The sequence below is a fragment of the Lampris incognitus genome, chromosome 5, assembly GCF_029633865.1.
Source record: "Lampris incognitus isolate fLamInc1 chromosome 5, fLamInc1.hap2, whole genome shotgun sequence".
In the NCBI taxonomy this organism is placed as follows: domain Eukaryota; kingdom Metazoa; phylum Chordata; class Actinopteri; order Lampriformes; family Lampridae; genus Lampris; species Lampris incognitus.
In genome coordinates, this window is record NC_079215.1 from 70,139,276 (window position 1) to 70,152,654 (window position 13,379).

Genomic DNA, 13,379 nt, shown 5'->3' on the forward strand with positions numbered 1-13,379 from the left:
GTTAAACACATACAGTACATGAACAGTCCAACATGTAACGTTAAGCACATACAGTACATTAACAGTCCAACATGTAACGTTAAACACATACAGTACATTAACAGTCCAACATGTAACGTTAAGCACATACAGTACATTAACAGTCCAACATGTAACGTTAAACACATACAGTACATTAACAGTCCAACATGTAACGTTAAGCACATACAGTACATTAACAGTCCAACATGTAACGTTAAACACATACAGTACATTAACAGTCCAACATGTAACGTTAAACACATACAGTACATTAACTGTCCAACATGTAACGTTAAACACATACAGTACATGAACAGTCCAACATGTAACGTTAAGCACATACAGTACATTAACAGTCCAACATGTAACGTTAAACACATACAGTACATGAACAGTCCAACATGTAACGTTAAACACATACAGTACATTAACAGTCCAACATGTAACGTTAAGCACATACAGTACATTAACAGTCCAACATGTAACGTTAAGCACATACAGTACATTAACAGTCCAACATGTAACGTTAAACACATACAGTACATTAACAGTCCAACATGTAACGTTAAGCACATACAGTACATTAACTGTCCAACATGTAACATTAAACACATACAGTACATTAACAGTCCAACATGTAACGTTAAACACATACAGTACATTAACAGTCCAACATGTAACGTTAAACACATACAGTACATTAACAGTCCAACATGTAACGTTAAGCACATACAGTACATTAACAGTCCAACATGTAACGTTAAGCACATACAGTACATTAACTGTCCAACATGTAATGGTAAACACCGGAACAGCCCAGGACCTGAAACACGTGACCGCCATCACCATGGAGACAACAAAAAAAAAACCAAACACACACACATTAGTCATGTCTGAGTGAGAGAAGAATATAACATTGAAACAGGATAACAAAATTTTTTGTAATTATAAGATATAGAATAAGAAAATGTGGTCATCTGGGTAGCATAGCGGTCTATTCTGTTTCCTGCAAACATGGGGATCGCCGGTTCGGGACCGGGCCTATAGTCCCTGGGTCCTATATTCCCCGCGTTTCGAAAAAAAAAAAGGGTCCCATATTCCATGTTTTCCCCTAAAAAGGTCCTATAATCCCGGTTGCAATAGACACCGGGGAACATAGAACCCTCTTTTGGAAGAAGGGTCCTATATTCCCCGCTGTTTCCAGGGGAACATAGGACCTTTTTCCAAATAAAGGGTCCTATATTCCCCACTATTGCCAATCGAGGAACAAACCGGGGAACTTAGAACCCTTTTTGCAATTTATTTCCTTAACGGGTCCAAAATAATAAAAACCTGGGTCATGGCTGAGTTGTAGGCTATGACAATCTAATCCTCCGCTGATTAAATTAGGCCCTATTACCGTTGTTGGCTGTTGTATATCGCAGGCCACCTTGAGTGCGTATCCAAATTCGGCCTAGAGGAGGCTGTAATTTGCTTTATTGTTAGTTCTTACCAATATTTATTGCAGTAGGCCTAGTTAGTTGGCTCTCCGGCTCAGCATGGACAGTCGGCAATCAACGCAAGTTTGTCTTGCAGTAGGCCCACCTACCAGTATAACCTAGCCATTTCCACCTTCGCTCAAAGTTCAATTTGCACAGCACTGGACACTTCAGCCACTTTCTTGTTACTTTGCAGTTCGTTTTCCATATTAAATCACTTGGCAGACTTTCTTTCAAAAAGACTTTAATGATGAACTTTTTAGGCAGAGAACTTAGACCAGGACTTGGAATTTAGGACCAGCACAAAGTATCCATCAACGGGGGCCGCCTACCTTACACAATAGGCTAATTGCCTAATAATAATAATAATATGTGCTTCTCAAAAAACTAAATGCTTGTGGAGGTGCTAAACCAAAAACATGAATCAAAGACGAACATCAAAGGATGTAAGGTAACACTCACCAAATGGTAAAGAAATACCAGAGGCAGTCCTCTATTTCACCATTTTATTGTTTGGCATCAGTCATTAAGGTTTCTGAAGAAGACCACCCGGCCAAGTTAATGACTGATGCCAAACAATGAAATGGTAAAATAGAGAATTGTGTCTTTTTTTTTTTCATTTGATGAGTGCTACCTTACATCCTTTGATGTTCTTCTTTAATAATAATAATAATAATAGTAATAATATCAATAATAATAATAAATATTAATAAATAATAATAATGATTACTAATAATGATAATAATAACCTAATTATAAAAGAGGCCTGATAACAAATAACAATTACAGGCATAATACTATCAATAGTAACACTGATAATAGGCTATTAATAACAAAATGCTTCTAGTAAAAGCTTGGCTGAAAAAGGGTTGGTCTATGGCAGAAGCCCCCCAGAAAAGGCATGGTCTAAAACAAAAATCTCCAAGGCCTAACTAGCCTAACGTTAAGGCTTTTTTCTTCTTCAAAAAAGCAAAATGAGTAGTCCTAGTCCATTAGGCTACTCAACAAAGAGGGGCTAAAACCCTGGATTTGAAGTTGCCGACGCTGCAGGACCCTTTGCGCATTATAGATCCTTCTGATTGGGACTGTTGGCTCCCTCGCAACTTCTGCAATCACCCCCTGTTGGAATTCTGCACGGTGCACCATTTCTCCGTCAGGGGGATGCACGTGTTCCCCAACATCGTGCACAATAATGTTAGCATCCACGTCCTCCACTTCAAATCTATTTGTGATCAGTGGCACTCTACAGTTCCACCTCCAGCACCTCCATCTAATGGTGTCTTGATTGGTGCGGTGCTTCTGATATCTGAAGTTCTCATGTACCAACACTTTGCCCCCTCGATCACCATCCGTAACTATCGCCATTGTTTGTCTTCTTGTAGGCTAGTAAGCACATGACAGTGAGTCCACGAGTTATCGCCGATAACAACCGATTGTTGCAAGTTGGCGGGCGGGTTAGACATTGGTGAATTTTGATCATGTGGTTTAGAACGCCAGGAAACTTGCGTGCAGATGACCACACATCCACGGCAAGTTTTAAATATTTCCAAACTCGAAATCATGTGTGCATTTGGCTATTTATAAATTATTTTTCGAGCAATATGTGTTTTGTGATTCAGCTTTAGCGTTGTTGATTAGCCTTTCATTCATATTTTGTCAAAAAGGCGTATTCATTAGCCTAGGCCTATGTCCCGTTATTTCTGTAGCATACAGCATCTTAGAATCTCAAGAGACCAGGCAGATATTGTTATTATTTTATTGTTATTACCATGCTATATTAGCCTACTTTATAATTATAAATATTTCAATCATCCAATTTTTAGCATTTCTAATATAAGGCTATATTGTTATTATTATTATCATCATCATCATCATCATCATTATTATTATTATTATTATTAGGCTATTATTATTATTATTATTGTCATTATTATGTTATTATTGTTATTATCATTACAATTATGATGCTTAAAGGGCCTTACTGAGCAGATGGTTTCTATCTAATATCTGTCAGATGCTTTTCCCAATAAGCTGGTGTGGTTATGATGGGAACGACGGCTTTCTAGGGAACATAGAAGAAGTGGGTCGAAATTGGCCTATTGTCGATATCAGCCAGCTTTCGCAGGAGTCTATTTCTGGTACAATGCGGTAGACCTCTGGGAGATGGACTGCTGAGGACGGAACACAACACCTATCCTCAGCTCCCAGCACTTCTCGCACAATGTGCTACTCATACGCTGAGTTGGCGGCAGCCGGGATCGAACTCACGACCTTGCGATCCATAGGCGAGAGCTCTACCGACTGAGCTACGCCCGGATACAATTGCCCAAGGAGCACAGGCTTACTATATTACATTCAGACACAGACGAGCCAGCTCACCTACTCGGCGAGGCGCATTTTCATCGATAAGTGACAACTTTCAAGCATAAATATCAGAGAACTACCGGGGTGGGTTATGCGCCCAAATATAGGCTATAGCCTAATAAGTTGAAATTGGTTTAGTGTCGAAAGTTTCCACATACTTTAGCCAACCTGGACTTTGTGAATTCGTTTTTGTGATATAAAAATAGAAATCGTATGATTCATTGTCTTCTTAATAATCTGCCCTAAATAATGCATTATTGAAAATGCACTTTTTGCGCCAAACAGCGTCAAACCTGCTGACCGGGGAACATAGGACCTTTCTTTATAAATAGGGTCCTATGTTCCCCGGGTGCCCTAGGGGAACATAGGACCCTTTTTATAAAGAAAGGTCCCATGTTTCCCTGCACATACAAAACGGGGAACATAGGACCCTTTTGGGGAAAAGTGGGGAATATAGGGCCCTCTGTATACAAAAAGGTCCTTTATTCCCCGGTCTCATACAAAGCGGGAAACATAGGACCCGGGGACTATAGGACCCGGGGACTATAGGGAGGACCCCGCCGGTTCAAATCCCCATGTTAGCTCAAGCTTAGTCAGGCGTCCCTACAGACACAATTGGCCATGTCTGCGGGTGGGAAGCCGGATGTGGGTATGTGTCCTGGTTGCTGCACTGTTGCCTCAGGGCACCTGTTCAGGGGGGAGGGGGAACTGGGGGGAATAGCGTGATCCTCCCACGTGCGGTGTCCCCCTTGAGAAACTCCTCAATGTCAGGTGAAAAGAAGCGGCTTGCGACTCCCCATGTATCGGAGGAGGCATGTGGTAGTCTGCAGCCTTCCCCGGATCGGCAGGGGGGTGGAGCAGCGAGCGGGATGGCTCGGAAGAGGGGTAATTGGCCGGATACAATTAGGGAGAAAAAGGGGGGAAAATTCGGTAAACAGAAACAATGCCGGTAAACAGAGACAAACTCCACCGTATCTGCCGACGAGGCTGAGCTAGTGCTAACAATAGCAGGTCTGGTGTCAGGCCTGGGGTAAGGCTATCTGGAGTGTCTGTCATGTGTAATGTAATTCTAGCCAAAAGAAGCTGCTCGGACATGTCTCTAGTAGAGACAACCTGTCTGTAACTGCAGAACAGTCACCACACACCATCGTTTTAACAAGGCTACTTTGACTGCAAATGCAATTGAACTAACTGCTAAGCTACGCTAAGCTCGGAGCTAGTAATAAACTAGGAACGAGAGGCTGCCTGTTAAACTCCAGTCATTTGAGAAAGAAAACTAGAGAATCTAGCAATAAGTTAACGAAGCACAGAAAATAGCTAAATCAGTAGAACAAATGAAGAGGTTAGGGCAGAATAGAGAATATACTACTACTACTACTTTCGGCTGCTCCCGTTAGGGGTCGCCACAGCGGATCATCCGTTTCCATTTCTTCCTGTCTTCTGCGTCTTCCTCTGTTACACCAGTCACCTGCATGTCTTCCCTCATCACATCCATAAACCTCCTCTTTGGCCTTCCTCTTGTTCTCTTCCCTGACAGCTCCATATTCAGTATCCTTTTCCTAATATACCCAGCATCTCTCCTCCACACATGTCCAAGCCATCTCAATCTTGCCTCTCTTGCTTTGTCTCCAAACCGTCCAACCTGAGCGGTCCCTCTAATATAATCGTTCCTAATCCTGTCCTTCTTCGTTACTCCCAGTGAAAATCTTAGCATCTTCAACTCTGCCACCTCCAGCTCCGCCTCCTGTCTTTTTGTCAGTGCCACTATCTCCAAACCATATAACATAGCTGGTCTCACAACCATCTTGTAAACCTTCCCTTTAACTCTTGCTGGTACCCTTCTGTCACAAATCACTCCTGACACTCTTCTCCACCCACTCCACCCTGCCTGCACTCTCTTCTTCACCTCTCTCCTGCACTCCCCGTTACTTTGGACAGTTGACCCCAGGTATTTAAACTCAAACGCCTTTGTCACCTCCACTCCTTGCATCCTGATCATTCCACTGTCCTCTCTCTCATTCACGCATAGGTATTCCGTCTTGCTCCTACTGACTTTCATTCCTCTTCTCTCCAGTGCATACCTCCACCTCTCCAGGCTCTCCTCAACCTACACCCTACTCTCGCTACAGATCACAATGTCATCTGCGAACAGCATCATCCATGGAGACTCCTGCCTGATCTTGTCCGTCAACCTGTCCATCACCATTGCAAACAAGAAAGAGCTCAGAGCCGATCCTTGATGTAATCCCACCTCCACCTTGAACCCATCTGTCATTCCAACCACACACCTCACCATTGAATATATAGAATACAGAATATACATTTAGTCTAAATGTTTAGACTGAAGAGGTCACTTAGATGAGTGATGAAACGTTTCTGTCAATAATCTATGTATCCAGATGAACTGATTCAACTTTCTTTGATTTTCTTAACTGGATTATTGAGCATTTATGAAAACCTTGTAGGGCTCCTTCATGATCAGTATTGTCCTGTCCTGTGTTAGCCAGTCAGGGTGAGACCCTAATGTTAGCAGCTGGTTCATTTGTGCTGCCAGGCGTTCATGAAGTGCTTTTATCTTCTACAGCCAGTAGGCGTGGATCATGTCCTGTCCCGGTGCTGTCCAACTCTTCATGCTTGAGAATCGCTGTTGGATGTCTGCTCTTGTGACGGTGACTGGGTCTTGTTCTGGGAGGTTGCAGTGGTCTGCTGGTAGGTCCAGCCACTGGGGATTTGAGTTTTGGGATGCTTCCTTCTCCTATATAGCCTTCCAGTATCACTCAGTCTGAGCTTTGGGTGGGTTTGCTCTTGTGCCATTGTTCCCCTGCAGCTGGGAGTATACTCTGGATGGGTCTTTGGAGAACAGGCTATTTATACTCTTGGCCTCTGCTTCTTTGGTGTATCTCTTCAGCCAAGCAGCCAGAGCTGAGAGTCTTTGTTTTGCAGTCTCCAGGGCCTCACTTATGGAAAATTTGTTGTTCTCTTTTTCAGCCAGGACTTGTCTTTCGTCACTCCCTTCTGCGACTATGTTAGCTGACTAACGTCTCTCTGGGCTACCTTGATCTTGACCTCCATGGAGGGTATTCTCTGTGGCTTATGCTCTTAATCTTATACCCATGCATCTCCAGGATCACTGATGCAGTGGCATATACAAGCTCATTGGTTTCTGTGATGGTGGTAGTGGAGATAGTGAGCAGAGCTGTGTTAACATCTGCTAGCATGTCTTCTGAGGACTTTTCAGGGAGCCGTGGGAGTTGGTTGTGGTCGATTGTGTTTAGTCTCGCCATGATTCTCATCTTCAGTTTTGTGGATTTAGCCATCATGGTTGTTAGGGCCATGTCAATTGGTTCTTTAGTCCTGTGCTGCTGCACAGTACGCAACATTTATTTAGTATTAGACCTATTTAACTGAAAAACATTTATTGTCTGCTAGTACAGGTGATCATTCTTAGCCTAGCAACAAGTTTTTCTTCGAACTTGGTGTCCTCCATGTGTCAACAAACTTTAATTATCATGACATGCTCAAGGCATGTAAAAGTACAGGGTTTATTTGGTAATAATGCCCAACACCACTGTTTGTCGTGGTGGTGCTGTGTTTAATTTGACATCTTATGTTTCCCCTCAGGGCTCCCTTATCTTACTTATCCCAGTCACTAGCTAGAGCTTATCCACTGAGTCTGGTTTTTGTTTTGTTCCCAGACAATGAGTATCTCTCTGACCCACTAACTGACAATCATACAGTCTCCCACTGTCTCAGAACGTTCCAGTCACTTTGTTTCCCCTTCAACGATAACTGACATTGTACAGATTTCCATGTATTTCTTTTTGTTTTTTGATGAGACAGCTTTGACTGAGGAGGTGGGTGGGCATGTGCAAGTGATACAAGTATGAACAGGATGTTTTTACAAAAAAAACCCATAAACCTTTAATGAGCTAACTTTATGTAGAGTGATTAAAACGTTTAAATTTACATAATGAATAGTTCCAAAGAAAAGAAAAAGTGAAAATGAGTCTGTCTGTCATCTGTCCGTTCAACATACTAGGTTCTCGACTTCAGAAATAAACATATCTTTTGAGGTCCAGTCTGAACAGGTTGAATAAAACATGATTTAAAACTTTCTGTCCCACCAGATGATGAGGAGTTGGAGGCCGAAGGAGTGATTGACCCGGGGATGGAGTACATCCCAGCCCCCAGTGCCTCGCTAGGATCCGCCAACATGGTGGTCAGGAAAAAGCTCCGCACCCCCACTCCACACATCAAATGTGAAGTAGAGAGCGAAGAGGATGAAGGGCATGAGCGGTATGAAGACTCAGAGGACCTTCATGGGAGGACTGAAGTTGCTCCTCTCTCTACTGGGGGGTGCAGGGGTGTCTCAGGAGGGGTAGAGAGGAGAAGGGGTCATCCAGATAAAGGAGAGAGGCTGAGAGCCACGGCCCCAAGCCGTCCCTGTTTTGTTCCACTGAGTCTGTACGAGGAACGCATGTTACTACGACGGCTAGACGCCTGTCCACTGGCCTTAGCCGTCACGCCGCAGGCTAAGCGACTCCACAGGAAGCTGTTGGTCCGACAGGCCAAGAGACAAAGAGGGCTCCCTCTACTGGACATTGACAGTGCTGTCAGTGCCACCCTCAGCCTGGTAGGTGGGATTTACAGAGCCCAGGAAGGTGGGGCCTCAGGGGGAGTGACAGCCAGTAAATACAACAGCCAAGACCTCCGCATACTGGACCGCTTCCAGGTACGATCTCTAACAAAATAACATCTTAGGACAGTACATACTGATACATAGAGTGCACAGAAAACAGTACCTCTAACAGACTAACATAGTACCACAGTACATACTGATACACATGGTATACAGAACACAGGGCCTAGATTAACAAATCATCGTATTGTGTGTTATGTTTTCAGACCTCAATTCCTACCAGCAGGAGGCCTCAGCTCTCCTCTGTGTCCTTCTATCAGCGTCTGATGGGAACAGATGGCAGTGTGGAACAACTAATCAGGAGTCCCTATACCTCCCGGGCTCTCAAACCCTTCATCAGGTAAAACAGACTATTCTTTGTTAACAGCAACTCCGGTAGTACTTGGTGATGTTATTGGAAAAGAGTCTGAATTGGGCAGAGACCATCTGGTAGGTTAGGCGTGCTGCATTCTTCAAACTGAATCCTTTTCAAAATATCAAATGGCTTTGGAGAACCTTCGTTCCTAAGGATGGGCTGCAGTATACAGGCAGAAGCATCTAAACACTTTGATTCTCTAAACCCCTTAACCCCAGTAAGCAGTCCACAGGCCAGGTCACCCTTGCTGACCCATTGGCACTAACGCACCTCTCATATCATGTAAAATAAAGTGCGCAACATGTGAAATAACATGTGTGCTGCTCTACGTTGTTTTGACCTTACCCCACACCATACAATTGACCTATGCCATAGAGCGCGTTTAGACAAGAGACATACTCCGTGCTCTCTACAGTCCTTGACTAGATAGAGCCACTCACCAGCTAAGTCACACATAATCAGTCTTCTTCTTTCAGCTTGTTCCCTGTTTCTCAGGAGTTGCCACAGCGGATTTTATAGTTTCCATCGGTACCCTGTGAAGGCACAGCACCAATGGCGGTTGTTGTTAACCCGGGCCTTGTCTACCGCATAATGATTTGGCAAAATGTAATGTCAGATGCCCTTCCTGACACAACCCCCAACCCTATGGAAGGGGGCACAGGTAGAGTGCTGGATGCCATCCCAGTATTCATGGACTTGCGCCCATGCCTGTCACCATAAGTCACAGATAATCAGTAATTGTCCTAAGCCAAGAACATGGTCTGCGTGAAAAAATGTAAAGTCGACCAAGAAAACCATCAGTTCAAATCCGACTGGACTGATCATGTTTGTTAATTTTTCCAGACCACCCCAATGCCAAGCCGACATGCTGGATATGCATGCAGACTGTAGCTGTCTGCAAAGCAGATGATCTCAAGCAGCACTTCAACACTATGCATTGTGCTAGTTTTAATGCCAGCTACCCTACAAAACCAGATCACCACAGACAAAAAATAGCAACTATGACAACATCATACAAGCACTCCGTTTCTGCCATCTGTAAATCAACATCGGCACAAGAGAGCCAAACAGCTGCATCACTGCATGTTTCATGGAGCCTTGCTAAAGCAAAGAAGCCATTTACTGATGCTGCGTTGATTAAAATGTGTGCAATCGATATGGTTGGCGAAGTTTTAAGTCATGATGAGAAAAACAAGAGAACGGTTGTAGAGCTACATATTAAAGCAGGTGCCATTGCCGGCTAACACAGCAACAAGACAAGTAGAACTTTTAGCGGAGGAGTGTTTTTCCAGTCTATTCAATAATTTGAAGAAAGCAGAAGCCATATCACTAGCCATAGACTTGTCCTTTGATTGAACCGATATGGAACAGCTATCTGTGTTCACAAGATGTTTTTATGGGAATCAGAATCAGAATACTTTATTTATCCCCAGGGGGAAATTGAGTTCTATTACTGACACTCACACTCTAATAACTAAAAACTAACAAGATAAAAGGGTAACACTTTAGTATGGGGAACGTAGTCACCATTAATTAGGTGCTTATTAGCATGCAAATTAGCAATGTATTGGCTCTTAATTGGTCGTTATTACGTACTCATTAATGCCTTATTCTGCATGGCCTTATTATACAACCAGTAAGCCATTAACTATGAGTTTTCCCTCTATAACCTCAGAATTATTGCTTATTAGTAGTACCATCTCAATATGCTTTGCTTAGTATGGACTTTATAAGGTGGTAGTACCACAAGAAGAGTTATTCTCCCTTACTAACACTTAATGAATATGGTCTGTTCTTACATAACAAAACACAAAACTACAAGTGTTAATAGTGTTAAATTACTGTAAATTAAGTTTTTGTTACTTAGAATATGTTCCCCATACTAAAGTGACATCTTGATCATTACTAATTCACTAGTAATTAAGTTTTTTTTATGTTCCCCATACTAAAGTGTTACCGATAAAAGATAAGAAAATAGAAACAGAAACAGAAACAAACAGAAATAAAAGATAAATAAGAAATAGAAATAAGAACAAAATGTATCAACAAGCATGCTGCACATAATACCCTATCTATACTGCACTACCGCAGCACACAACAACAGCACAAGCAAAACCCGACAGGGCCAGTCCAATGACCATTAACCGAGTGTCTGACAGTCTGAGTCTGAGGGGGGAGTTGTAAAGTTTGATGGCCACAGGCAGGAATGACCTCCTGTGGTGCTCTGTGGTGCTTCTCGGGAGAGTGTTAGTAATAGACTCATTCTGCCGTAGTAGCTCTTCCCAACAGGTCTTCCCTTTTGGGAAGAGCTACTTTGTTTGCTTCCTCTGCCTGGGCGCACAACTGGGGAAATCATCTTTAATAATTAACACAGTTCTTTGAGAAGAATGGCTTGGATATGAGCAAAATTGTGTCCGTTGTCCCTGATGGGTCTCTGTCAATGGTGGGACAACACAAGTGCTTGGTGAGCAGGCTTTCCATTGTTAACCCATCACTCTTAGCGTTTCATTGTATTATTCACAAATCAGTGTTGCACACTAAACTGTGTGGCGAAATGAAAGCGGTGAAGGATACTGTGACAAGACTGGTAAATGTCATTACGAGAGTTCTAGTCTGTACCATCACCTTTTCAGAGCACTGCTGGAGCAGATGTCAGTGGAACACAAGGCTCTTTTGCTGCATAATGATGTTCACTGGCTGAGCAAAGGACGTGTTGGAGAGAGTGTGCGACCTGCACAATGCGCTTGTGTCTTTTTTTTCTTTTTTTTCTTTTCTTCTTTTTTTCCCTTTTTCTCCCCAATTGTACATTGTGTTTAGCCAATTACCCCACTCTTACCCACATCCGACTTCCCACCCACAGACATGGCCAATTGTGTCTGTAGGGACGCCCGACCAAGCCGGAGGTAACACGGAGATTCGGCCTGGCGATCCCGTGTTGGTAGGCAATGGAATAGACCGCTACGCTACCCGGACGCCAGCTTGTGTCATTTTTATCTGGACTGTGGAGCCAAAACCCCAGGAATATCAGAGGTTTTTTTATTTTGTGATCAACAATTTTTATTTTTAAAAAACAGTACACAACACACAAACAACAACAACAGGGCAGCACATTAGTAACAATGTTTAAGGACCGAAATAAAGGGGGGGAAAATTACAGAATAAAATAACCGTATCCATAGTAGCTGAGAGTAAGAGACAGGCAGTCCCAAGGGAAAAACAAAGAATAGTAAACTGAAAATAAAGAAAAAACAACAACAAATCTATACATTGTATATACAACAATCCATTTCTACTAACTTTCAAAGCTGGACTGCTCCAGGTTTGATGTTACTGGGTGTGGAGGGGTGCAGGGAGGGGGAGATCCCTTCTTTTAAGGTAGTCTCTTATGGATACAGCTATGCCTGCACAGTGGCAGGCTTGGCTCTATTGAGTCATGTGGTTGTACACTCAAGAGACGCTATGCTCTGGTAGGACGCCATCCAGCACTTAATTAAAGGAAGTTTGGGATTAAACCACAGTGTCAGTATGGTCTTTTTTGCTGCAGTAAAGCCTGCCAGCATTGGTCTTCGCTGATTTAAATTGAGAGACAAAGGCAAATCGTCATTGAGCAGACAAAGGCAGGGATTAGCCGATATTGTTGATCCTAATAACTCTGACAACGTTGACACAACCTGTATCCAAAAATCTCTAATCAGTGAGTAGTCCCAAAACATAGGCATTGTTGTGCCCAGCTCCTGAGCCCGGCAGTGAGTGCAGTTAGGGCTGGTAATTCGTTTCATTTTAAAACATTTGATTGTTGTAGCATATGCTCTGTGAATCATCTTATAATGTATAAGCTGATGCGCAAGATTTTTAGAAGTACTGCTTATGTTAGACCATATCGTTTCCCAATTTGGTTCCAGACCGACAATGCAGAGTTCCCTGGCCCACACCTCTTCAACTGCCAGCGTCTTAGTAGAGTGATCAAGCAGAGAGTTATATATATGTGTCACTGTCCCCCGAGTACCCTGCCCAGGACCGATCCACTCCTCCATAGGGTGCTCTGGCAAAGGCCCATTCCAGGGCACCCCATATGTTTTCATTGCAGATCTCGGTCTCAAGTAAAAAAAGAAAGAGGTGCCCGGGAAATCATATTCCTCCCTAATATCTTGGAATGAACAGAGTCCAGCATTGTTAGAAATATCACTGAGAGTGAAGACACCTTTTTGTGACCATGAGAGAAATGTAAAAGGCTGCCCACCTGATTGAAGGTGATAGTTATTCCATGGTGGAGATGTTTGATGAAATAAATCTATTTTGCCTGTCATCAGTTCCACTTTTTTCCATACATCAATAGAATTGGTTACAATGCTCCCATATTGTAGATTAATGTTTTTACGCCCCCTGCCTGTATCTAATAAGTGCTCCAGATGGTGTGGCTTCACGCGTGCTGCCTCCATAGCCTGCCAAGGGACCTCAGATT

The 13,379-nt window shown here is 43.1% G+C and overlaps 1 protein-coding gene across 1 annotated transcript in view; it reads left to right on the forward strand.

Moving 5' to 3' along the window:
- kat14 (lysine acetyltransferase 14) overlaps positions 1–13,379 on the forward strand; it is a 74,221-nt gene that overhangs the window by 40,858 nt on the left and 19,984 nt on the right. The window contains exons 6-7 of the mRNA XM_056280051.1: positions 7,991–8,595; positions 8,769–8,902. Of these exons, the coding sequence (XP_056136026.1) occupies positions 7,991–8,595; positions 8,769–8,902 (739 nt within the window). The remainder of the gene's footprint in view (positions 1–7,990; positions 8,596–8,768; positions 8,903–13,379) is intronic.